Raw genomic sequence first — 24,305 nt, 5'->3', positions numbered from 1 at the left:
TATCAAATAATAGTGTCTATACTAGGCTATATCTATATGTCTCTATTATTAGCCTATATCAAAGCGCTTTGAGCTGCAACGTTTGCAGGAAAAGTGCTATACAAATAATGGTTATTATTATTATTATTATTATTATTATTATTATTAGGCCTATTATTATACGACCACAGTGATTCTCGTAGGCTGCGTGCTGATAGGGCGTGCACGGTCTATGGAAATGCGCTTCGGAGTTTATATGAGACACATCCCTCATTAGGCCTATACAAGTCCTTTATTGGCGACTATTCCCTTTTTTCCCCATTTTTTTTTTAGCAATTCACCGTGAAGATGTCCGCCCCGCTCGCACCCCCGGGCGGCCCTGCCGCCTCCCCGGTACCGGCCCCTGACCGAGGCGAGGTACCGGACCTGAGCCACCTGACGGAAGAGGAGAGGAGGATCATCCTCTCCGTCATGGACCGGCAGAAGAAGGAAGAACAGAAGGAACAAACCATGCTGAAGTAAGTCGGTTGTTATGTTACATGGCATAAACGTGCCGACTGGACAGTCAAGTCAACCACTGTGTTGATGGTGGAGATCCTCTACGTCTCATGTTTTCAATGGTACATAGGTATGATACAGCTTGGGGACGTTTTAAGTGACATTGTACCAGGGATCCTATTGAAGAGCATGCATGTGGGCTGCTCTATCAGTATCCTCTCTCTCTCTCTCTCTCTCTCTCTCTCTCTCTCTCTCTCTCTCTCCCTCTCTCTCTCTCTCTCTCTCTCTCTCTCCTCTCCCTCTCTCTCCCCCTCTCTCTCTCTCTCTCTCTCTCTCTCTCTCTCTCTCTCTCTCCCTCTCTCCCTCTTTCTCTCCTGTACACAGCACAGTAGATTCGCCCCCTCTCCTCTCTCTCTCTCTTCTTTCTCTAGTCTATACAGCCCAATGCAGTAGATTCCCCTCTCTCTCCTCCCTCTCTCTCTCTCCTCCCTCTCACTCTCTCTCTCTTTCTCTCTCTCTCTCTGTCTCTCTCTCTCTCCTCCCTCTCCCTCTCTCTCTCTCTCTCTCTCTCTCTCTCTCTCTCTCTCTCTCTCTCTCTCTCTCCTCTGTATACAGCCCAATGCAGTAGATTCCCTGGGTTACACCAGGTTACACCTCCACCAAAGCTGCTGAATCCAGCAGTGTTGGGCAGGTGTGAATATGCTCTCTGTGTGTGTGAGTCTCTCTCTCTCTCTCTCTCTCTCTCTCTCTCTCTCTCTCTCTCTCTCTCTCTCTCTCTCTCTCTCTCTCTCTCTATCTCTCTCTCTCTCTCTCTCTCTCTCTCTGTGTCATTGTTGACATTACGGTGGGTGATATAGTAGGCCTAGTCATCTCTCTACTACGGTAAACATGGAGGCGGGGGCGTCTCAGGCAATGACAGTGACGGTTTCATTGCTGTTGATAAATCGTTACTAGATTATGAAATATAGATGCAGTGTTTTTTTGTTGTTGTTGTTTTTGTTAGAAGACCTGTGTCCGGTTGTTGTTAAACTAGGGCGTTATTCGTGCTTAGTTACGGATAACTGTTGCTTGCTTGCCTTGGGTTGGGTTAGCAACGGGCGCCATCTTGGCCGAAGCAACGATAGTTATGGAGATATACTCCAGTTCTATGAGTGGAGCGGAGCCCCATAGGGGAGCTCTGCTCCTATTGGTTTACCCCGCTACCTAAAGTAGCCAATGACTGAATTTTTCGATGCCTGCGCCCGCCCTGGGGTGCTATAAAAGGGGCGTCTTTCGTTCCCTCATTCTCCCAAACATACAATACAGCCGGGTTTGAACAAGTCGAAGTGGGCCAGCAGCCCTATGGGGCTCTGCTCCACTCATAGAACTGGAGTATATCTCCATAACTATCGTTCTATATCGTGGAGCTCCGCCCCATAGGGGAGATCTGCTCCTATTGGTTTAGGCGGAGCGAGCGAAGCCAAATGTACCCCCACTGAGACTATTAGTCAGAAAACAAATCTCAGCGGCACCCGGAGCTGACCACTGATGTTGGTTCAAGACAACCTTAAAAAGTTGGCCCAACCCACACAGAGTCTGCTCCACTGATCTAGCCCTTACGTGAGCACGTAGGGTTGTTGATCTAACGGAACATGTCCTGGAGGAGGGTCCCCTCCCCAGGCACATCCGTATTCATCCTGACAGCACTTGAATAGAATCCCCATGACCAGGGTAATCCAAGTGCCTTCCCCACTACATCAGTCATCAGCAAAACTGAGGACAGAATGAGAAAAGGATGAGGAAGAGATATCTATATAAGTAATACCGTACAAAAAGTGATGGCGACGACCAAGACGCCGCCTCACATATCTCCTCCACTCCCACTCCCCTGAGAATGGCCACTGATGTGGCCATGCCCCTGGTGGAATGAGCCCGAATGCCAGTCGGCACGGGCTGCCCCTTCGATTCGTATGCGAGGCTAATCGCCTCGCAAATCCAATGGGACAGCCTCTGCTTCGAGAGTGGTGCCCCGGCTTTCTGTCCGCCGTAGCAGATCAGAAGCTGGGGAGAAGATCTCAGTCCTGCTGTGCGCTTCACATATTGTGCCAACGCGCGCACCGGACATAGACAATGTAAACGCCTCTCCCTCTCTCCGTCGTGAGGAGGAGGAAAAAAGGCGCTCAGTGCACAGCTCTGAACCCTAAACCCACGATTAACCTTAGGGATAAAAGCCGGGTTAGGGCGCAATACAGCTTTTGTTTCGTCACCAGATATGATCAAACAATCTGCCCGTGTCGAGAGAGCACATAAATCACTCACTCGCTTAGCCGTAGTCAAGGCGAGGAGTAGACTCGTCTTGAGAGACAATAAACGCAACGACACAGTGTCAATGGGTTCGAATGGGGGCACGCACAGAGCCTCTAGCACAATCGACAGGTCCCATTTTGGCATTAGTGTCCTATGAGGGCGTCTAAGCCTACACACTCCAGTCAAAAAACGCTTAACCAGCGAATGACTGAACAGTGTCGTTGTCGCAAAACCCTCATGGCAAGCTGAGATGGCAGCCGCGTAAACTTTAATAGTTCCCGCCGCCAATCCCTTGTCAAACAGCGACTGTAAGAAGCACAAGAACGTTTCGACCCGACAGCAGACTGGGTCAACGTCCTGTCCCTCACACCACTGTGTAAACACTCGCCAGCGCGCCGCATATCCCTTTGCAGTGGATTGCGCGCGCGCACTCTGAATGGTCTGAATGACCGCGTCTGTCAGACCCCTGCGTTCTAACAAGTCCCTCTCAGTAACCAGGCCATGAGGGGGCCCCCCATCATAGGTGGCCCCCTCACCAAGCCTCTGGCTTGAGAGAGTGCATCTTGTCGATGAGGTATGGGCCATGGGCCCTCTACCAACATCTCCATCAGTTCCGGAAACCACGGAGCTCCGGGGCGGTCTGGGGCTACAAGAATTAACTCTAGCCTCTCTGACCTCACTCGTGCCAACAGTGGGAGGATAGATATCAGGGGTGGGAACGCGTATAACAGGACCCTCGGCCATGGGTGGTGTGCGAATGCATCGACTCCCAATGGCGGGTTGTCCTGTTCGCGCAGGGAGAACCAAAGGCGACACTGCGCATTCGTCCGTGACGCAAACAGATCCACTTCTGCTTGCCCGAACCGTGCCCAAATCAGAGACACAATGGAGGGTGCTAACCTCCAGTCGTCGTCCCTCGGGCCTCCCCGTGATAACAGATCTGCTCCTTCGTTGAGCAGACCTGGAATGTGGAGAGCTTTTAGCGAACTCAGGTGTGTGACAGCCCACAGCCATACATCTGTCGCTAGGCGATGAAGTGACGCTGAGCGTACTCCCAGTCAGCGACGCGTCCGTGAAGACTGGGTAGTGGGATGCCGGTCTGCCCATGGCGACTCTCGGTCTCTCCAGTAGCTCAGGTCGGTTTCGACCGATCTCGGTATTACAATCAACTTGCGACGGTGTCTCACTGGATCCAGTCGCAGTCGTGCGAACCACCTCTGCAGTCTGCGCATGTGTAATAGGCCTAAGGGGACCACTACATGGGCTGCAGACATCAGTCCTAGTAAGGACATCATTGATAGAGCGGTGATTGTATTTGTCACTCGACACACCCGGAGAGCTGACGTCAGTGTCGCTCTCCGTGGTGCCGATAAACTGGCCCTCATCTTGGCAGTATCCAACTGAATGCCTAGATAGGAAAACTGTTGAGCCGGCCACGGAGCACTCTTTGTCCAGTTGACAGCCAACCCAGCTGAGTGAGGTGCTGCACCAGTGAGGTTGCGTCCCGAATGGCTCGATTTGGGCATTGGGCCAAGACCAGTAGGTCGTCGAGATATGCTAATATGCGTATCCCGTTTCGCCTCAGTGGTTCGAGTGCCGTCTGCACGCATTTGGAGAAAGTTCGAGGAGCAAGCGCGTACCCGAAGGGCAGGCGCGTGTACTCGTAAACCTTCCCTTGGAAGGCAAAACGTAGAAATTTCCTGTGCCTCTCTGTGATTGGCACATGAAACTACGCGTCCCTCAAGTCTATGCTGATTCCGTAGTCGCCCTTCTGTATACAAGACAGGAGGCGCCTCGTCGTCAACATACGAAAGGGGCGTTTCACCACTCTCTCGTTGAGGACCCTTAAATCTAGTATGGGTCTCATGCCTCCCGATTTCTTTGGGACAAGGAAATACGGGGAGTACCACCCCATGTCCCACTGGTCCCTCGGAACCATTGTCACTGCGCCCTTTGTTAGGAGATTCGTAATCTCCTCCTGGAGCGCACGTGTTTTTATCGGGCAGGACAAAACAGTCTCTCTCACGCCCCTGAAGGGCGGAGGAGGCTGAATGAACTGTAGTGCATATCCCCTCCTCAATGTCCTGTCTAGCCAGACCGACAGAATACCTGCCCCTTCTAGCCATTCCGCATAACGCAACGACAGCGGCTGGGCCGTCTGTTGTGGTGCAGTCGACAGAAAAAGCTTGAATTTCTGTATGACCCCAGCCGCCGCTGCACACCGAGGAGGTGGCACAGCCCAAGGTGGGGTCATTCCGAAAGAGATGGGTTGCCGTCTGTAAAGAGTGTTTGTTTTGTGTAACAATGCCCTTTATTGACGTAGGTTTATTATGCCTGACAATCAAAGAACCGGCCGCACGCTCATGAGCTGGGCCAGGTCTTGATAGACATGGAGGGGTTTTTGATGTAAATAACGGTCCCTCTATACGGCTACAGACAGGGGTGTTTAACCCTCTTTGTGTCGTGATAGGGGTAAGTCCGCTAGGCAGAGAGCTGGCCACACGCTGGTAAGCTGGGCCAGTCTCCGCTTTGTTTCCAACCGGTAGCGATTCGACCACACTCTGACAAGGCAGGTGGGTCTCCGCTCTGGTAGATACCATGGAAAAATCTCCTTTACTGAAAAAGTAAGGTGGGGATTTTCCCTCTTTTGCCTCTTTATGAGGTAGCAGCCATGAAGAGGAAACCGGTGGTGGTGTCATTACCGACCCCCCCGCCAGTCACGCATTCCTCTTGTGTTTACCCCCACGCCATGCTGTGGGGGGGTCACGCTGCCGTGGGGGGCCGTAGCGGGCCCTCTCAGTGGTCGGCGGCGGGGGCTGGGGAGGCCGAGTGGGGTATGGCTCCGTCGGTAGAGGTGGAGCCAGCGCCGCATTACGCCGCACCCTCCGGTTCGCAGCCGTTGACGGTCTAGTCGTCACCACGGCGGAAGAAAAAGAGGTGGAGGGTCGCTGGAGGGGGAGGTGTCTGGCCAGGTGCTTCTTAGCCTCCTCCATCGCGGCCAGGCGCTTCGTCATGGTGTCCATGGCGGGACCGAATAGCCCTTGTCGCTTTATTGGAGCATTCAGTAGGGCCATCCGGTCCGCCCCGGTCATGGTGGTGAGAGACAGCCACATCTGCCGCTGTTGCACCACCGCGTTTGCCATCAGGCGACCCCCACAGATCACGACGCCCTGGGCCAGGTACATCGTCGCAGCACTGAGCTTGCTCAGAAGTTCCGCCTCAGCTGCAGACAGACCGTCGGGTCGGTCTGTGGTGATTTTCGCAATGGCGGCGTTAAACACGGCGATGTTATTCGCCGCCGCCGCCTGCGCACCGAGAGCGTAGCTCTTGTCCACCAGGGTGGCGTTAAACCTGTCACGCTGGTTGGGCAGCGTAGGTTTCTTCGGCACCGACCAAGCGCTGGACCCCGGTACCAAGTAGGCCGCCAGCGCTGGTTCGAGCGGCGGGGAGCCGTCGTCGGTCATCCCCTCCGCGAGCCCCTCCACTCTGGTAAAGGGCAGGAACGCCTTCACCGGCGCCCTGCCTGCGAGTGGTTCCCCCCACGTGTCCTCCACAAACTTATCTAAGCCCGGGAGGACAGCGTTAGGAGGTTGGCCCTGTCGCTTCGCCCTCCTCCCGTAAAACAGTTCCTTCTCCCAGAAGGACTCCGTCGTTGGGGGAGGGGAGGCGGGACGGGGAATCCCCAACACGCCTGCCGCAGCTTCCAGGAGGCCCTGGAAGTCGTGGTGGAGTGATGGGGGGGCGAGGGCGGGGAGCTCGTGAGCCTCTACCTGCCGCTCGCTCTCATCAGAGCTCTCTGACCCTGACACCGACCACTCAGCTGGGTGAGGGCGGCGTGATGTCAGGGCCGGCTGAGCCGGCTGAGCATCCCTACTCGGGGAGGTGCCTGCCCAGAACGCCGCTCTGGGGCCTGTCCGGACGCATCATCGGCAGAGCTATCCGAGTCGGATAGCATCCCCGAGATAGCGTCCGCCAGGGGAATGCTGTCCTTGAACCAGGCCATCCTCTTCTTCCTTTCCTCGACGGAAAGGAGAGAGCAGGGGAGGCAGCTGGGGGAGGCGACCAACGCCGCCTCGGCATGTTAGGGGCCGAGGCAGACGTGGCAGTAGTCGTGCTTGTCCTCCGCTGCTTGGAAGTCGCAGCGGCAGGCGTCCCGGAGGAACTTCTTCTCAGGCGGCGGACGATCCATCTCTTGAAGGGAAGTGTCTGGCGGGTTCTCCAGTCTCTGTAGTCGTCCTTCTGCAGTCTCAGATGTAAACCCGTGCTGAAATTTTTGGGAGAATGAGGGAACGAAGGACGCCCCTTTTATAGCACCCCAGGGCGGGCGCAGGCATCGACAAATTCAGTCATTGGCTACTTTAGGTAGCGGGGTAAACCAATAGGAGCAGAGCTCCCCTATGGGGCGGAGCTCCACGATATAGAACCTATCAGCGTAGCGCTCGTGACAGATTAGCCGCCATTTAAACTGGCTGCGTTCGTGAATTTGCTCTGGAACTCTGATCGGCACTCATGGAATGCATCTTGTCCAATCAAATTACTTAGTCGCTCTATGACGTTGTACCCAGTGTGCGCTCCGGCGCTCTCAAAGCGATTTAAGACTCACGGTGGAGAGAAGATCATAAGTGAGATGTGACAGAAGCATCTTGTACACAGACAACAAACATAGTTTGGTTGTGTTGTGCAACTCCCCGGTGTGTATTACGTTGGTTTCAGCACCCGGTCGCTGTCCACTCTCGTGAGGACGGTTGGAGTTGAGTTTTCGCAGTAGCTTGTCGGTCACACTCACGGTAGCAGCACGTTACACCGGTCGTAGGACCGTGACGATAACGTGATAGGCACCCCACATGGCTCCGTTCGTAAATATGCTCTGGAAATCTGATTAGCACTCATGGAATGCCTCTTGTCCAATCGAATTACTTGGTCCCTTTATGACATTTACATTTTACATTTTTGGCATTTAGCAGAGGCCTTATTCCAAAGCGACTTACAATCAATACATGATTTGACTAAGCAAGTGAATCATCAATCCACCAGTCGTAGCAGGAAGAGTAATCTAGCTCAGGCCCGGGGCCATTGACAGTCTCAGTGATTTTTTTGTTTTTTTAAATATTAATATATAGACACTGGAGAACAGAGAAACAGTACAAGGGGGGCAGTAGAAGTCATAGGGGACACAGTAAAGGGGAAAAGCGGGTGTCTCAGGAGACACAGTGGTGGGGGGTAGTAGATGTCTCAGGAGGAGACTTATGAAGTTGAACCCAGTGTGCCCTCCGGCGCTCTCAGAGTGAAATTACGAACGCACACCATATAACTAGGCAAAGGTACAGGGGCTGTGTATGTGTGTGAATGTTATGTATGTATGTATGAATGTAATGGGTCTCCCCTATCTCTAATGTATCTCCCCTTGTACGGTACATTACATTACTGTAAGTCTTTACAGAAATCCTGTGGTACAAAGAATACGCTTTTTTCAGGTTCTTCTCAGACAATTCGCTTTTAAGAGGTTATAATAATAATAATAATAATAATACATTAGACTTATATAGCGCTTTTCTAGACACTCAAAGACGCTTTACAAACTGAAAAGATTGAGTAGTAATGATAAAAAAGAAACAAAAAATAAATTAAAGAAAGTATAGGGGCCTAAATGAGGTTGTGCTGGGGACACATGGGAAGGGGAGGGGGAGAGGGTTCACTGGTGAAGGCGAGCTTGAAGAGGTGGGTTTTGAGGGCCTGTTTAAATCTTGGCAGGGTGTTGGCCTGTCTGATTTGATTTGATTTGATTTATTGTGGAATTAAAAAGACAGTTTCCAAGCGCTTATTTCCATCATGGTCCCTGATTGAGGACAGGACAGACAGTTACCATAAAACTAATTTACAGAACATGATAAAAACCATAAAAAACAAACATAGATAGTTACACAAATTCCCTGCACTCCCTACCTATGACGTGTTTCTACTCTGTCATTTCACTGGCTAGCCAGTTCTTTGCTGCACGTTTAAAGGTTACCTCTCCCTCTAAGCACTGGAAGCTTGTTCCATTCTGAAGCTGCTGTAAATAAAAATGTATTAGTACCCATTGCTGTTCGGAATTTAGATAAAATAAAGTCTGTATTCCCTCTTCTGGTTGCATAGTTGTGCCTGTCACTGAACCGGCTAAAGTAGTCAGCCAAATAGTGTGATGTGGTTGGGGAGGGCGTTCCAGAGGGACGGGGCTGCGGCTGAAAAAGCCCTATCACCCCAGTTCAGGAGTTTGGTCCTGGTGGTCTTGAGGGTGGTTTGGTCGTCAAACCTGAGACAACGGGAGGGGGTGTGGAGGGGGACGAGGTCGGCAAGGTAGGAGGGGGCCAGATTGTTGATGGCTTTGTAAGTGGTGAGTAGGATTATGCCATAATTGTGGATTAACTAGGTATATTCTGGTACCTGTGCTTCATACCCTACTGTATCTCTCATGGTCATAAAAACATTTTACCTACAGTGCTGTATGATTGCCAATTTCAAGAAAATATTTTCTACAGTAGCACATTGAAATGCTACCTAGACTCAGTGTTGGACTGCTACACACACACACACACACACACACACACACACACACACACACACACCTACTGAGTGATGCTGTCCTGCTGAAGCCCATGTCAGACATCAGAGTCAATCACCCATGCTAACGCCTCTGGCACCTACTGAGCGTTTGGACAGATGAGAACTCTGTGCTCGACTAGTCTTCCCTGTCACATTGACTGAATGACTTACAGGACTGACAGGAACAGGATGTGACATACTCTCTAGAGACCACAGTAGTAATACACAGTCATATGAACCTAGATGATGTTCCTGTATGCACTAGAACCAGGCACGCGGGAAGGTATTTTGACTGGGGGTGCTGAGGTGCTGTCTATATACGCTACAGGGGAAAAATTTGCCAGGGAAAAAATTATAACGATTTCTCTCCCTCCCTCCCTCTCGCTGATTGCTCGTTCGCTCACACGCACACAGTGGCATAACGACGGGCCCCAATGCACAGGCAATAATAGTTAAGCACACACGCACCCACACACTACAAAGACGTAACGTTAAATATTTTACCAACAATGTGTTGGAATTTACAGTAATTTCCACTCAGCTCACAGTGTCCCACAATGTCCACAAACATGATGTTGACCTAACTTGACCATTATTACAGACAGCACTCCATGTCGATTGTTATTGCCTCTTAACGGAAGCTCTTCGCTGCCGAAGAATCGGATGGATCTGAATATCAGTTCTAATACGTTTCTGGCCGTCTGTTGCTCTTTCTCAACAACGTCCGACAGTAGAGCATTAATGGGAGTGTTGTTAAGCTCAGCATCTTCTTCCAACTCCACTTCAATTGTTCTGGCTGATTTAGCATTTTTGCTAAAGAACTCAGAGATTCCCTAGCAAGATATGACCATGTGATCACTAACATTAAAACTAACAAACACATTTTTACATTTATTACAAAAAACACATTTATTTTTATTCCCAAAAGCAACAATAGTTATTATATTGTTTTAAATTATTGTTTGAATAATATTTTATTTTTTAAATTCAGGCAGGAGGAGCTCCTTCTGCCTGCCGCTAGGGGGTGCTGCAGCACCCTCAGCACCCCCCTTCCCGCGTCCCTGACTAGAACCACCATTTTATGTGACAGGGTGGGGTTTGTAGAAGAGTAGAAGACACAAGCATCTACCATTAGGCCAAGAGGACATCCTCAAGGTCCGAGGAAGATGCTTGGCTTCATGTCTCAGGCAGGGCTACCTCACCATGAGAGGGTGATTCCCAACCACCCATGCTACCATTAGAATTATGTGTTGTGTGGTGGTTCAGTGGTCTAGCACCACGGTCTACGGTGCACACATATTATGTCCATGTCGGCATAGGTTCGAATCCGGCCCATGCCCTGCTGACATGCCCTCTCTCCCTTCTTCTCCTTGCTTTCCTGTCTGTCTTCACTGTGTCTGTCCAATGGGATGAAAAATATGAGTGGGACTGCCCCACTCAGAAAAAAAAAAGCTTAAAAAAATAAAAATAAAAAAGAATGATGTGTTGTGTTGGCCAGGCCTTCTGCTCTCAACGCTGTGTGTCTTATGTTAAAAAAAACATGAAATCTCAATATGAATTGTTAGTTATTGTTGTTTGAAGTAACTGTTAGAATCAATTATATGCACTGTTAAGTTTGCACAGCTCTGGGTAAAGCACCTGTTGTGTTTCATGTGAGTTGCTCAGCTGGCTGGCTAACTGAACCATCTATACTAGTTTTTGTGTACATTTTCTTCAACCATCCAAAAGTCCTTTTGCTGATTTCAAGGTCACGTAACGAAGACATTCCCCGGGGGAACAACGTGAAAATAACTGACACGTTTATCGTTTCGGGGATGACTACAGTTAGTCTACTACACATTGTAACCAAGGTAACGATATGACATCACATCACCCAGGCGAGAGAGAGGGGTCTGGGAACGAGACGTTGTGACCGATGGTTCTCGAGCCTAATGGCCCATAGGAGCAGTTTTCCTGTTTCAGTAGCGTGAGGCAGCTTGATGTACAAGTACACCCCCTGGACATGGCGCTTGTATGTCGCAGGGTCTAGAGAGAGAGACACACCCTAATTCTCACTACAGAGCTAATCTGAGCTGTCATGGGTTACACCAGGTTACACCTCCACCATAGCTGCTGAATCCAGCAGTGTTGGGCAGGTGTGAATGTTCTCTCTGTGTGGCTGTGAGTCTCTCTCTCTCTCTCTCTTTCCCTCTCTCCCTACCTCTTCCCCCACTCTCTCTCTCTCTCCTCCCTCTCTCTCTCTCTCTCTCTCTCTCTCTCTCTCTCTCTCTCTCTCTGTCTCCATTCTTATCAAGAACATTTCACCCTCCAGCGTGACTCGGCTCGCATTTAATTTCACGCTGCCGGCGCCCGACGACAGAGAGACTTCAGACTTCCTGCCGATGAGCAGGAACAGGAACAGAAGATCTCTGCATGTGTTGGTTTTCCTCGGGAGGGACCGGAGATGTCTCACCTGTCTGTGGAGATGTCCCACCTATCTGTCTGTCTGTCTGTCTGTCTGTCTGTGGACATGTCCCACCTGTCTGTCTGTGGAGATCTCCCACCTATCTGTCTGTCTGTCTGTCTGTCTGTGGACATGTCCCACCTGTCTGTGGAGATGTCTCACCTGTCTGTCTGTCTGTCTGTCTGTCTGTCTGTGGGGATGTCTCACCTGCATGTCTGTCTGTCTGTCTGTGGGGATGTCTCACCTGCCTGTCTGTCTGTCTGTCTGTCTGTCTGTGGGATGTCTCACCTGTCTGTCTGTCTGTCTGTCTGTGGAGATGTCTCACCTGCCTGTCTGTCTGTCTGTCTGTGGGGATGTCCCACCTGTCTGTCTGATTGGTCGCTGTACTTCTCTCAGGGGCTCTCTGACTGGCTGCTGGTGGCTATAACATGCATTTTAATTGGCTGGCTGTTATGCTGCTACAGAGAGAGGCTCTGACTGTGAGTGGCTGCTGTGCTGCTTTATCCAGTAAGACTCTTTTTGATTGTCTGTTGTGCTGCACTGTTGAGGAAGAGAGAGGCCCTGTGATTGGCCACTGTGCTGTTCCATGCAGAGAGAGCCCTGAGGCATTCTGGGAGCTCCGTGTCTGCCGCTCCCTTCCCTGTCGCTCATGCTCTCTAAGCAGGTGGTGATTCAAGCGTTATTTATAAAGTGTGTGTTTGTCTGGGGCTCTCATCTCTACCCCATTCCTTCCCATGCTTATGTAATCACACACATGACGAAATACACATGACATCACACACATGACATCACACACATGACATCATACACATCGCATACTGCACTGGTCTGGAGAGAAAGAGAGGAGAGTGAGAGGGAGGAGGGAGGAGGGAGGAGAAAGAGAGAGAGAGAGAGAGGGGGAGGGGGAAGGAGGGAGGAGAGAGAGAGGGAGGAGAGAGAGAGGGAGGAGAGAGAGAGAGAGGGAGGAGAGAGAGAGAGGAGAGAGAAAGAGAGGGAGGAGGGAGGAGAGAGAGAGAAGAGAGGGGGGACCATGTCCAGGTCTCACCCCTGACCTCTGACCCCAGGGCCTCTGCCAGCCTCCGGCCCCTGGGTCACCCCTCCCCTCTCAGGTGACTGGCTGACACGTGTGTGTGTGTGTGTGTGTGTGTGTGTGTGTGTGTGTGTGTGTGTGTGTGTGGGTGTGAACCCAGGTCAGGTCTCTGTCCTCTCCTCTCCTCCTTTCTCCTCATTCTCCTTTCTTTCCTCCTCTCCTCTCCCTCCTCCTACCCTCCCCTCCCCTCTCCTCTGCTCTCCTCTCCTCTGTCAAGCTGGATGAAGCCATATATTTTTCATAGTGTGTTCATGCAGACAGGCAAGCAGGCAGGCAGGCAGGCAGGCAGACAGGCAGGCAGACAGGCAGACAGGCAGACAGACATACAGGGTCTGAATCCACATAAGGCCAGGTCACACAAAACGGGCAACATCATTTTATGGTTTTGTATGATGTATGTATTATGATTTTAACTGATTTTTTTGTTGTTGTGTTATTTCAATGTTTTTTCTGTCACCATACTGTCTTTGTTGTTATTTTTTTTTATTGTATTATAATTTTATGATGATGATGGTAATAATAATAATAATAATTAATATTATTATTATCCTCATCTTTTCACACTTGTTGCCCACTGTGTGTTTTCTAGGGGGAAGGGAGAACCTAAGCCACAGGCCCCTCAGTAAGTACTCAGTCCCCCATAGTGCACCTGGCTTTCACACTGTCTTCCTGTAGTTCCGTCACTACTTCCTGTAGTTCTGATTCACCTTTCTGTAGTTCTTTCTGGAGTACTCTCTTACACCCCTGACTACTTATCCCATGATACCTTGCGGTGTGTAGTTCTACTACTCTCTTACACCCCTGACTACATATCCCATGATACCTTGGGGTGTGTAGTTCTACTACTGTCTCACGCCCCTGACTACATATCCCATGATACCTTGGGGTGTGTAGTTCTACTACTGTCTCACGCCCCTGACTACATATCCCATGATGCCGTGTGACCAGGTGGAGCCCCTTTAGTGGGATCTCTGGGCTGGTCAGTCAGGTTCTCCAGCCACAGATCTCCAAGAGCCCCGCCCAGAAGGAGGAGTCACGGCCGTGAGTACAGACCTCTCTGAGACACAGGGAAAAGTCGTCCATCTTTACCATAATACTTCTAATATATGTTACCTCAAGGCAGGGCCGTTTGGGAGATATGCGAGGCCCTGTGCGAAGTCAGATTTGCGAGGCCTTTTATAATGTTGTAGGCAACTATTATAACCGCGCGACACGCACGCACCGATATATTGCAAGAAATGTGCTCACATGCTGTGCTGATTGATAGACAATAGAATATCTACTTATTTAGATAGTTTACAACCATGTTTGTTTCATTTCAAACCTTTTATACTCGTAAAGGATTAGGATTTAGGATAAAGCAGTCATCATACCCAACATTAAATACGCACAAGCCATTTTTGACATGAATAGAGATGTTACTCACCACCATGTAGGCCTATCCTTTATGTTGAAAAGCTTACAGCAAAAGCAAAAAGACATGTCCCGTTTTTGAGAGTACACAAGCCACTTTCTTTCTATTTTTTCCCCATTTGGTAGTTTTCGGGGAAATAAAGTTTCACTAAAATTTCTGTTCTCATTATTTTTAGGATAACTAAATCCAGGTTTCATCTTTGGGGGACCTCTTCTAATGATCACTTCTGTAACTGTAGAGTCCATTATGTACCGGCCAATTTACCAGGATCATCATACATGACATATCTGACACCGTAGGCTCGTCGTGCGTTCCATCACTCTCAGCCCTGCTGCTGCTGCTCTGAGTAGCTCCATCTTCCGCCTCCGTATCCTCTACTTCGCCACTCCTGACCATCATCACCTGGGGCTGGGCAGCCCCACTGCTGCCGGTGTAGCTGTTGTCCTCCTCCACCTCCGAGACATCATCTTTGCCTCTCAGGGGGGGCTGTGCCGTGCTACTACTAGCATTGCTAGTGCTAGCAGTAACGTTAGCTTCTTCGGTGCTAACGGGAGCCTCACTTGTTTTTAGAAATGTTTCGAACGAACCTCTAAGCGAGGCCCTGAAGCCTTTTATTTTTATTTATTTTTTCAGCACCCGATTAACATTTTCTTCCTCGGTCTCGTTCCCTCTGCATTTTGTCCGTTGCACTAAGCAGTCACTATGCACAACAAGTGTCAACGCGCGCCCAAAATTCACGTTTGACGTAAGGTGTCATAGGGGGAAATTACTTTTTTCTGTTGCTAAGAATCTCCCTGTCCTACAGGTATGCTAGATTTTAGATATATGATTGACTATGATTATCACATGTGTGAACATTTAGAAATGTATTAAAGGCAAAAATAATAATATGGTCCCTTGCCTGGCGCTTTGGAGGGCCTCGCCAGCCAGGGTACCAAATATTTTTTTTTTACCCTGCCTCATGCGAGGCCCTCCAAAGCGCGAGGCCCTGTGCCACCGCCCCAGCTAGCCCCCCCTTAAAGCGGCCCTGCCTCAAGGCCAGAATTTGAATATCCCTGGTCTAACTCTGCACCTCCAGTAGTCCTCCAGCCCCCCCCCCCCCACCCCCAGATAGACCCTGTTCGTCAGAAAATGCGTGTGTCTATGTGTGTGTGTGTGTGTGTGTGTGGAGCTGTTATACACCCACTAGCTGTGCTGTATCTATCTAGAGGTATTCTATACACATGTTTATAACCAGTATAAAAGGTGTGGTTATCTGGGATTATCAACCTGTGATGCAATACACCCTTCTCCCTCCTTTTAAGAGAAGAGTATCTCACTATGTTCACCCTAACCTAGGACTCCATCCCTACAAAGACCATTGGCGACGTCGGCATATCGGTCAATTAGATTCTACGTATACAGAATATTTCTCATTCCCGTTCCATGCATTACAATGAGCCGGTCCTCCGATGTCTACCTCCACCAGCCTCCCCTGGCAGCCACATACAGTACGTGTCAAACATCCTTTAGCGTCTCCTGCTGGGGAGAGGCAATGATCATAGATCTCAGATGTGCTTAGACCTCGTAGAGTCCATGACCCAGCAGAAAACCCTGGCACGCTAAGCTACGCTATGCTACGCTAGAATATACTATGCTAAGCTATGCTATGCTACACTACGCGGCCTCAACCCAGGGTGTTAAACACATGCGACCTCTCCATCGATCCCTCATAGCAGCACCCGACATGATCCCCCCAGGCTAACGCCTAACGCTAACTGCTAGCTGAGGTAAAACGCTAAGCTGACCCATGTATCACCCGTCTGCCTGCCGGGTTCAGAGCCATGAGAGATGCCCTGTGGATCGATACAGAGCTGATGACAGGGCAGTCCTGGTGGGCGGTATTGATTGGGGGGCTGTAGGGGGGGAGAGGAGGGCTGTAGGGGGCGTACAGATACAGCAGAACAGACATTTGTTCCAGAGAGGCAATCCTTCCCTGAGCTTCCCAGATTGGTTAGAGTACACCACTGGCGGGGGGGGGGGGGTAGACAGGGAAGGGTGGGGGGGGTATCTAATACGTTGAGCATCTAATACGTCCGTCATGATGAGGGATCATAGGGAGAAGAAAGCCTATTACATGAATGCTATTACTAGTGATTATGATTACCAGACTACAGTATCACAGTGTGGCCAGGGAGGCTGGCGGAGGTAGAAATCGGAGGACGGGCTCATTGTGATGCATGGAACGGAATCAGGAATGGTCTCAAACACACTGTACCATTCCTCATTCCGTTACATGCATTACAATAAGCCTGTCCTCCGATTTCTACCTCCGCCAGCCTCAACCTGGTGTGTGTCTGTGTTGAAACATGATGGAGGGTAGCGGAAGTGCGGCGGTTTGCGCTGAGCTAGGAGTCCATGATGAATGAGAATGAATCATCTCTAATAGGTTCACCAGCGGTCTCTATCCCCCGGTCCTCATCACTTACACTGTACACTACACATCTGTAGTGTTTCATGAACATAATAGGGGTAAGCATAAAAGTAGGAGACAGGGGGAGGGAGGGAGGAAGGGGAGGGAGGGGGAGAGAGTGAGAGAGTAAGAGAATGAGAGAAAGAGAGAGAGGGGGGGGAAAGGGAAGAGAGAGTGAAGAAAGAGAGAAAGACTAAGAGTGAGAGAGAAAAAAAGAGAGAGTATTAATCATGTTCACAATTCTGTACCGAGTGATAACTTCCTCCTCTCCTCTGACCCCCCCCCCGACAGGAAGTTACATCAGCAGTTTGAGATGTACAAGGACCAGGTGAAGAAGATCGGAGAGGAAGCCCCGCCCACACAGGAAGCCAAGGACGCCAAGGGAAGCTCGCCCGTCTGCGGGATCTGCCACAAAACTAAGTTTGCTGAGGGCTGCGGCCAGAGGTGCTCCTACTGCCAAACCACGTTCTGCGCCCGCTGTGGGGGGCGGGTCACCCTGCGGTGCAATAAGGTGAGGCGCTGCTGAGAAAGGTCCAATCACAGCCCTGGACCGTAAGGAAGGTGAACTGGGTCAGTCTGGCCCGAGAGGTCAGTCAGTTGTCCATTAAAGCTTCAACTTCACCGCCGATGGACATTCTGACAGAACCTGCAAACGCAGTTTGATTGCAATTGATTGAATTCAGAGCCTCTGTGTTGGGTTCAGCTTTGTGCAGCACGACTGACATCCTTGACCCTCCATATGTGTTGGAAAGAGGTGATGAAAGAGGTTGAACTGTTGGAGTATAGAGCTAAAAGAAGACAATTATACTTATGGAGAGCTGTGTGTGTACACAAGAACGGACTTGTATGTGTTTTACCCTTAGTGGCCACCGGATGGCGCCACGTCCCCTAGTGGGGATGCACTAGAATGCCCTGAACGCTGCGTTGCCTTGCAGAGTGGTTTTTTAATTGTGATTTTTTATTATTATTTCAGGGAATGGTACAAGGGAGTGGTAACATATAAATAAACAAAATAGAAATAGAATAACAAAAATCCAGTACAAATACAAAATTCCCATAAACCTTCCACCCCCCCGCCCCTTCCCCTTCCCAATCTCCCTTTACCCCAACAGTCCCCCACCTCCCCCTCCTCCCACAAATGTCCCTCCCGCCAAATACCTCCAACCCTCCCGCCCAATCACAGCCCCCCGCCCCCCTCCCTACAGGACCCTATGGGAGGAGCAAATAGATTAGCCAACCCAGAGTGGGTTGTTTGTGATGTGTGTGTTGTTGGTGTATGTAACATAGGTCCTGACCAGAGACAGCCCCTAGCCCTTAACGCCTGGACAGGACTGTAGATCTGACAGGACTGCATAGGGATAGTCAGGATTGGGAGAATTCCACTTACACTTTTAGAGTGACAGGACTGGTGTTAGAGTGACAGGTGTTAGAGTGACAGGTGCCACCTAGAACAACAAAGAGTTATTCGTCCCTGTGTCCCTGTGGCAGAACGCTTTGAAGAACCCTTTTAAGGTTGGCGGGGGAGGGGAGGGGGGGGGGGTTGTTGCAGGAATTGGCGCATTTGCGCTATACATACGCATGAGGGGGCCTGTGATTGGATGGATATACAGCACGGGAGGGAGGTCCCATATGTATATTCATCCAGCCCAAAATACGGGGACGTCCCGGCTGACGCGGGACAGTTGGCAGCCCTGGCTGGTAGCTGGTGCGGCTGGTTGGCAAGCTGACGAGGGTGAGGTGGATCCCCGCTTAGGGGAAAGCCGCTCAACTCCGCCGGTCGCTACAGTGTGTAAATGGCCTTCTGGTAAATACCGCAGCAGCGACTCAGGGCTTTGTTGTCCACCACATGTGAATTATACATGAGGTCTATCTATAGAGGCAAGGATCGGAGGACAGGGCCCATTGTGTGACGCGTGGGGTGGAATGAGGAATGGTATAAAAAAAATGTTTTTAAATGTGTGTTTAACACCATTCCTCATTCCATCTATTCCATGCATTACAATGAGCCCATCCTCTGATTTTTCCACCTCCACTGGCCTCTACTGATAGAGAGGTCAGGGGAGGGGAGGGGGTTAGGGTTAGGGTGACCAATGAGAAGGCAGTCTACCAGCTGATGGAGCAGGAATCATGACCCTGCACTCTTACGGACAGTTCAGACCAGCTTCTAGTTGCAGCAGTCTGAATTATCATTCATCTTTAACCTTTGGTCTGAACTGCCCAGTTTTAGAATGTCTGTTGCAAGTGGTTGCCGAGTTTTTCTCTGCGACGTTCTAAGGCGGTCTCGTCTCGTTGGTCTGAACTCGCCTTTAGAAGGAAAGGTTCGAGAGAGAGAGAGAGAGAGAGAGTTCCCAGGATGCACTCTGCCCTGTGAGTGGTGGTATAGTTCCCAGGGTGCACTTTGCCCTGTGAGTGGTGGTGGAGTTCCCAGGGTGCACTCTGCCCTGTGAGTGGTGGTGGAGTTCCCAGGGTGCACTCTGCCCTGTGAGTGGTGGTGGAGTTCCCAGGATGCACTCTGCCCTGTGAGTGGTGGTAGAGTTCCCAGGATGCACTCTGCCCTGTGGTATAGTTCCCAGGGTGCACTCTGCCCTGTGGTATAGTTCCCAGGGTGCACTCTGGCCTGTGAGTGGTGGTGGAGTTCCCAGGATGCACTCTGCCCTGTGAGTGGTGGTAGAGTTCCCAGGATGCACTCTGCCCTGTGGTATAGTTCCCAGGGTGCACTCTGGCCTGTGGTATAGTTCCCAGGGTGCACTCTGGCCTGTGAGTGATGGTGATTGGGGTGAGGCCAGGCAGGTCAGTTGTCTACACGCCTCTGCTCTCCGGTGTCAGAGTAGCCTGTGTGTGTGTGTGTGTGTGTGTGTGTGTATGTATGTGTGTATGTGTATGTGTGTGTGTGTGTACGCGTGTATGTGTGTGTATGTGTGTATGCGTGTGTATGCATGTGTGTGTGTGTATGCGTGTATGCGTGTATGCGTGTGTGTGTGTGTGTGTGTGTGTGTGTGTGTGGTGTATGGTGTGTGTGTGTGTGTGTGTGTGTGTGTGGTGTATGGTGTGTGTGTGTGTGTGTGTGTGTATGTGTGTGTGTGTGTGTGTGTGTGGTGTATGGTGTATGTGTGTGTGTGTGTGTGTGTGTTCATGGTGTGGATAGCCGCAGGGCCCCGGGGGGAGGGATAAGGTTACCTCACGGTACCGGATGACCAGATTCTCTTTCATCCTCAGGTGTGTGTGACGTCACGGAGAACGAGCCACGTGCTCATACACCCATAACTGCGCCTCCTCCTCTGTAGCTCCTCCATGGCCTCCTCCTCCCTGGCCTTCCCCTCCCTGTCCTCCGTAGCTCCTCTGCGTGTCCTCCGCCGCGACCTCCTCCGGTCAAGATGCTTTTTTCGGCTACATTTTTAGCAGGTCTCGATGTTGCTAAATTTTACGAAAACTTCCACGAGAAGGTGGAATTATGTTATTCTGTTCATTATTAAATCTATGTCTTTTTAATACATCCATTGCTGTGCGGCTTTCAGAGTGGAATAGATGAGTGTTTCGCAGTTTTCAGTGGCAGTTTGTTAGCCAGATTGTTAGCCAGTTGGTTAGCCAGTTTGTTAGCCAGTTTGTTAGATAGTTTGTTAGATAGTTTGTTAGCTAATCGTTAGTCTTCACTCTCTGGTCACGCGCTGAACATTCTGGCGCCATTCTGCCCTTAGCAGTGCTCGCGGTGTATTTGTAATGAACCGGATTCACCGCTGGTTTTTCGAGGCCAGGGCTAGAGCCAGAGGCGTCTACTGTGTAAATAATATGCTCTTCATTGGTAGAACGGAGCTCCTATCGGACTGTACCAGACCGTTCTGTGACCATTCTGTTAACGACCTGTGTATGGACGACAGGACTTCACCACGACGCCGACAGGGAATTAAATCAAAATCAAATCAAATTTTATTTGTATAGCGCATTTCTTACAAGACGCAACTCAATGCGCTTCACACAATGAAAATGTTCAGTCAATCAGTCAATCAATCAATCAATACTGACAGAGCCGCGAGCAGGCAAAAGTAAAAAACCTGTATACTATGTAGCCAGGAAAAAAATTCCCTTGCAGCCCTCTACCAATAGAGCGACTACTAGCCAGTTTGCTTACCAGTACCCAGCGGTCCCCCAGGGGAGGCCAGGACCACCGGCACAAAGCAAGCAAGCAAGGGCAAAAACCTGTACACCATGTATCCAGGAAAAATTCCTTGCATATTATCGGCGTACACACTGTCCATAAATTTTGTGTTGTATTTGCATCGTTCTGCATCCAGTATGGTCACAGGTCCTGCCAGAAGAGAAACTTAAGCACAGTTATAATGCAACAACACAATAGAGACAGTAAAGATGACAGCAATACAACCTGATGGTGGTCCTGGTACACTCTTGTACCGGTTCCAGTACTGCTCTAGGTGCTATTTGGAGCTGACAGTGCCTCATCAGCACCCGGGTCCATTTTCCTGTCAATACAAATCTCAAAAACACGAGTGTGGTGTAGTGGCCTAGTGATCCTAGTTCTATAATGTCCAATGTCTCCCTTAGTATCAAAAGGCGACATTGAATAAGTAGGTTTTGAGGTCACGCTTAAAAATGTCCTGAGTTTTAGACAACCTCAGGCCCTCAGGTAGGGTGTTCCACAATCTAGGAGCATATATGCTAAAAGCTGATCCTCCAAATCTCTTTGTCCTAGCCTCTGGCACTATTAAAAGTTCCGTGCCACTAGACCGTAAGGGTCTAGCTGGTGTGTATCTTATGAGCATGTCCACCATGTAATTGGGTGCATCACAGTGAAGTGATTTATAAACTAGTAAAAGGATCTTGAAGTCTATTCTATGACTGACAGGGAGCCAGTGTAGTGATCTCAAGACAGGTGTGATGTGCGCTCTCCGTTTGGTCCTAGTAAGGACACGAGCAGCAGCATTTTGAACCATTTGTAGTCTATTTATCATTTTTTTGGGGAGACCTGTCAGGAGAGCATTACAGTAATCTAGCCTACTAGTAACAAACGCATGCATTAATTTTTCAGTGTCTGCCTGGGAGAGAAATGATTGTACCTTAGTGATGTTTCTTAGATGGTAGAAGGATGTTTTAATAGTGTTATTTATATGAGTTTCAAAATTTAGATCTGGGTCAATTATGACACCAAGATTCCTGGCCTGACACTTAGTGTTAAGAGCTAGTGTTTTCAAGTGTGCAGATAATTTCTCTCTCCCAGTTTTCTCGCCAATGATCAATACCTCTGTTTTTTCTTGATTGAGTTGGAGAAAGTTTTGTGTCATCCAAATATTAATATCGGCAATACAGTCTATCAGGTGGTCGATCATCTTGTAGTCGTTGGGAGTTACTGAGATATAAAGCTGAGTGTCGTCAGCATAGCTGTGGTAGTTAACGCTATGCTTCTTGATAACAGAACTGAGGGGTAGCATGTATAGGCTAAAAAGCAACGGTCCTAAAATGGACCCCTGGGGAACTCCACAGGTTGTGCTATAATTTTTTGACTTATGGTCACCAAGGGCTACAAAGTAGTCACGGTCAGCCAGGTAAGTCCTGAACCAGTTTAAGACCGGACCTGAGAGGCCAACCCAGTTTTCAAGTCTCTCAATAAGTATGGAGTGGTCTACCGTATCAAAGGCTGCACTTAAGTCTAAGAGTACAAGAATCGAGAGTTTTTTCGAGTCTGCATTTATCCTAAGGTCATTAGTTACTTTAAGCAAAGCGGTTTCTGTGCTGTGGTATGATCGGAAACCTGACTGAAGTGGGTCATACCTATTATTTAGGACTAAGAATTCATGAAGCTGTCTATACGCTGCCTTTTCTAAAATTTTGCTTAGAAAAGTAAGATTGGATATTGGTCTACAGTTTTTTGGATCAGAAGGATCTAGGTTACTTTTCTTCAGGGTGGGTCTAACCAGGGCAGTTTTTAGCGCCGCAGGAAATATCCCTTTAAGTAGGGAGTGATTTACAATGCCTAGTATGTCATCAGACACAGATTCAAAAATGTCCTTAAAAAAGGTGGTAGGAATAGGGTCAAGAGGACACGTAGACGGTTTAAGCTGTGACACAATTTTACCTAGTGTTTCCGTACTAATCATGGTGAACATGCTCATAGTCATGTTCTGTGGTGGCGGATCTGTGGTGCTACACAAACCTAGTCTTTCCTGAGTAATACACATTCTAATATTTGTTATCTTATCCCTGAAGTGGGCTGCAAATTCCTCGCATTTGGTGACAGAGGCTGCGCCGTCTAGAGTCCTAGGAGCAGGGTTTACAAGGCAATCAATTGTCGAGAACAAGACCCTGGGGTTATTCTTGTTTGTAGATATTATCTTTGAGAAGTGATTTTTCCTAGCATTTCGCATTGCCAAGTTAAAGGCAGATAGATGTTCTTTAAAAGTATTCTGATCAATCTGTAGTTTGCTCTTTCTCCATCTGCGCTCAGCTTTTCTACATGTTCTCTTTAAGAGATTTATTTCACTGTTTCGCCATGGTGCTCTCCTCTTGGCTCCAACCTTTTTTAGTTTGGTAGGTGCCAGGGAGTCTAGGGCCATTTTTACTTTATTGTTAAAGGTAATTACTAAGTCGTTTTCACATAACGTGGGAGTTGTGTGATTACTGTTCATTAAAGCTTTGAAATGTTCAGCCACTGCAGGGGTAAGATAACGTTTTTTAACAACACGTTCAGCATTGCTTTCAGCTTTACGTGTTACAATGGTAAAGAAAATACAGAAATGGTCAGAGAGGGCCAGGTCGCTGATACCTGATATTGAGACCTCAAGACCCTTTGTAATCACAAGATCAAGGGTATGGCCATGATTGTGGGTGGGTTCATTGACATGTTGGACAAAATCCATGGATTCCAAGAGGTCAATAAATTCCCTAGCCCTCAAGTCAGCCTCATTATCAACATGAAAGTTAAAATCACCAGTGATAATAATCCTATCATAGTTGGGATGGATAATGGATAGGAACTCAGAGAAGTCAGGTAGGAAGGTAGGGGCTGGTTTCGGCGGCCTGTATACAGTTACCGTAAGAATAGGTGGTTGGCATGCCATAACTGTGGCATGATATTCAAAGGAGGAGAATATATCAAAGGATATGCTCCTGCAGTTTAGGTTATTTGAAGCTATGGTAGCTGTTCCTCCCCCCTTTTTTCCATTTCTGATTGATTGGAAAAAACTGTAGTTGGGGGGAGATGCCTCAATAAGGGCTGCTGCTCCATTTGTATCTAGCCAGGTTTCTGTGAGTAGCATGCAGTCGAGTTTTCTATCACAAATGAGCTCATTTATGATAAATGTTTTTTTGTTAGATAGGGACCTGATATTCAAAATTGCCATGGAGATGTCATTTTGACACTGGGGCTGACTCGTGGGCATACTTAATGAAATGGGTAATTGTTAGATACTCAATGTTGATAGTTTTCAAAACAGGAACATTAAGGTTCTGATGAACACCTAACCGAAGATGAGTTGTTAGTTGTTGACGTCTTGGGGGACCATTTGTGGAACCCCAAGACGTCAACAACACCGAACACCGGCGTTGTCTGATG

At 49.2% G+C, this 24,305-nt stretch overlaps 1 protein-coding gene across 1 annotated transcript in view; it reads left to right on the top strand.

Annotated features, from left to right (window-relative positions):
* Positions 1-327: 327 nt before the first annotated feature.
* Positions 328-24,305, top strand: part of rims2b (regulating synaptic membrane exocytosis 2b) — a gene marked incomplete at both ends in the record, with an annotated part of 93,800 nt that continues 69,822 nt past the window's right edge. The window contains 2 exons of the mRNA XM_080527182.1: positions 328-497; positions 17,036-17,255. Of these exons, the coding sequence (XP_080383308.1) occupies positions 328-497; positions 17,036-17,255 (390 nt within the window). The remainder of the gene's footprint in view (positions 498-17,035; positions 17,256-24,305) is intronic.

The sequence above is a fragment of the Nansenia antarctica genome, assembly GCF_963989245.1.
Source record: "Nansenia antarctica genome assembly, chromosome: 3".
Lineage (NCBI taxonomy): Eukaryota > Metazoa > Chordata > Actinopteri > Argentiniformes > Microstomatidae > Nansenia > Nansenia antarctica.
The sequence above is the reverse complement of the archived record's forward strand: the minus strand, read 5'-3'. Positions and strand labels throughout refer to the sequence as shown.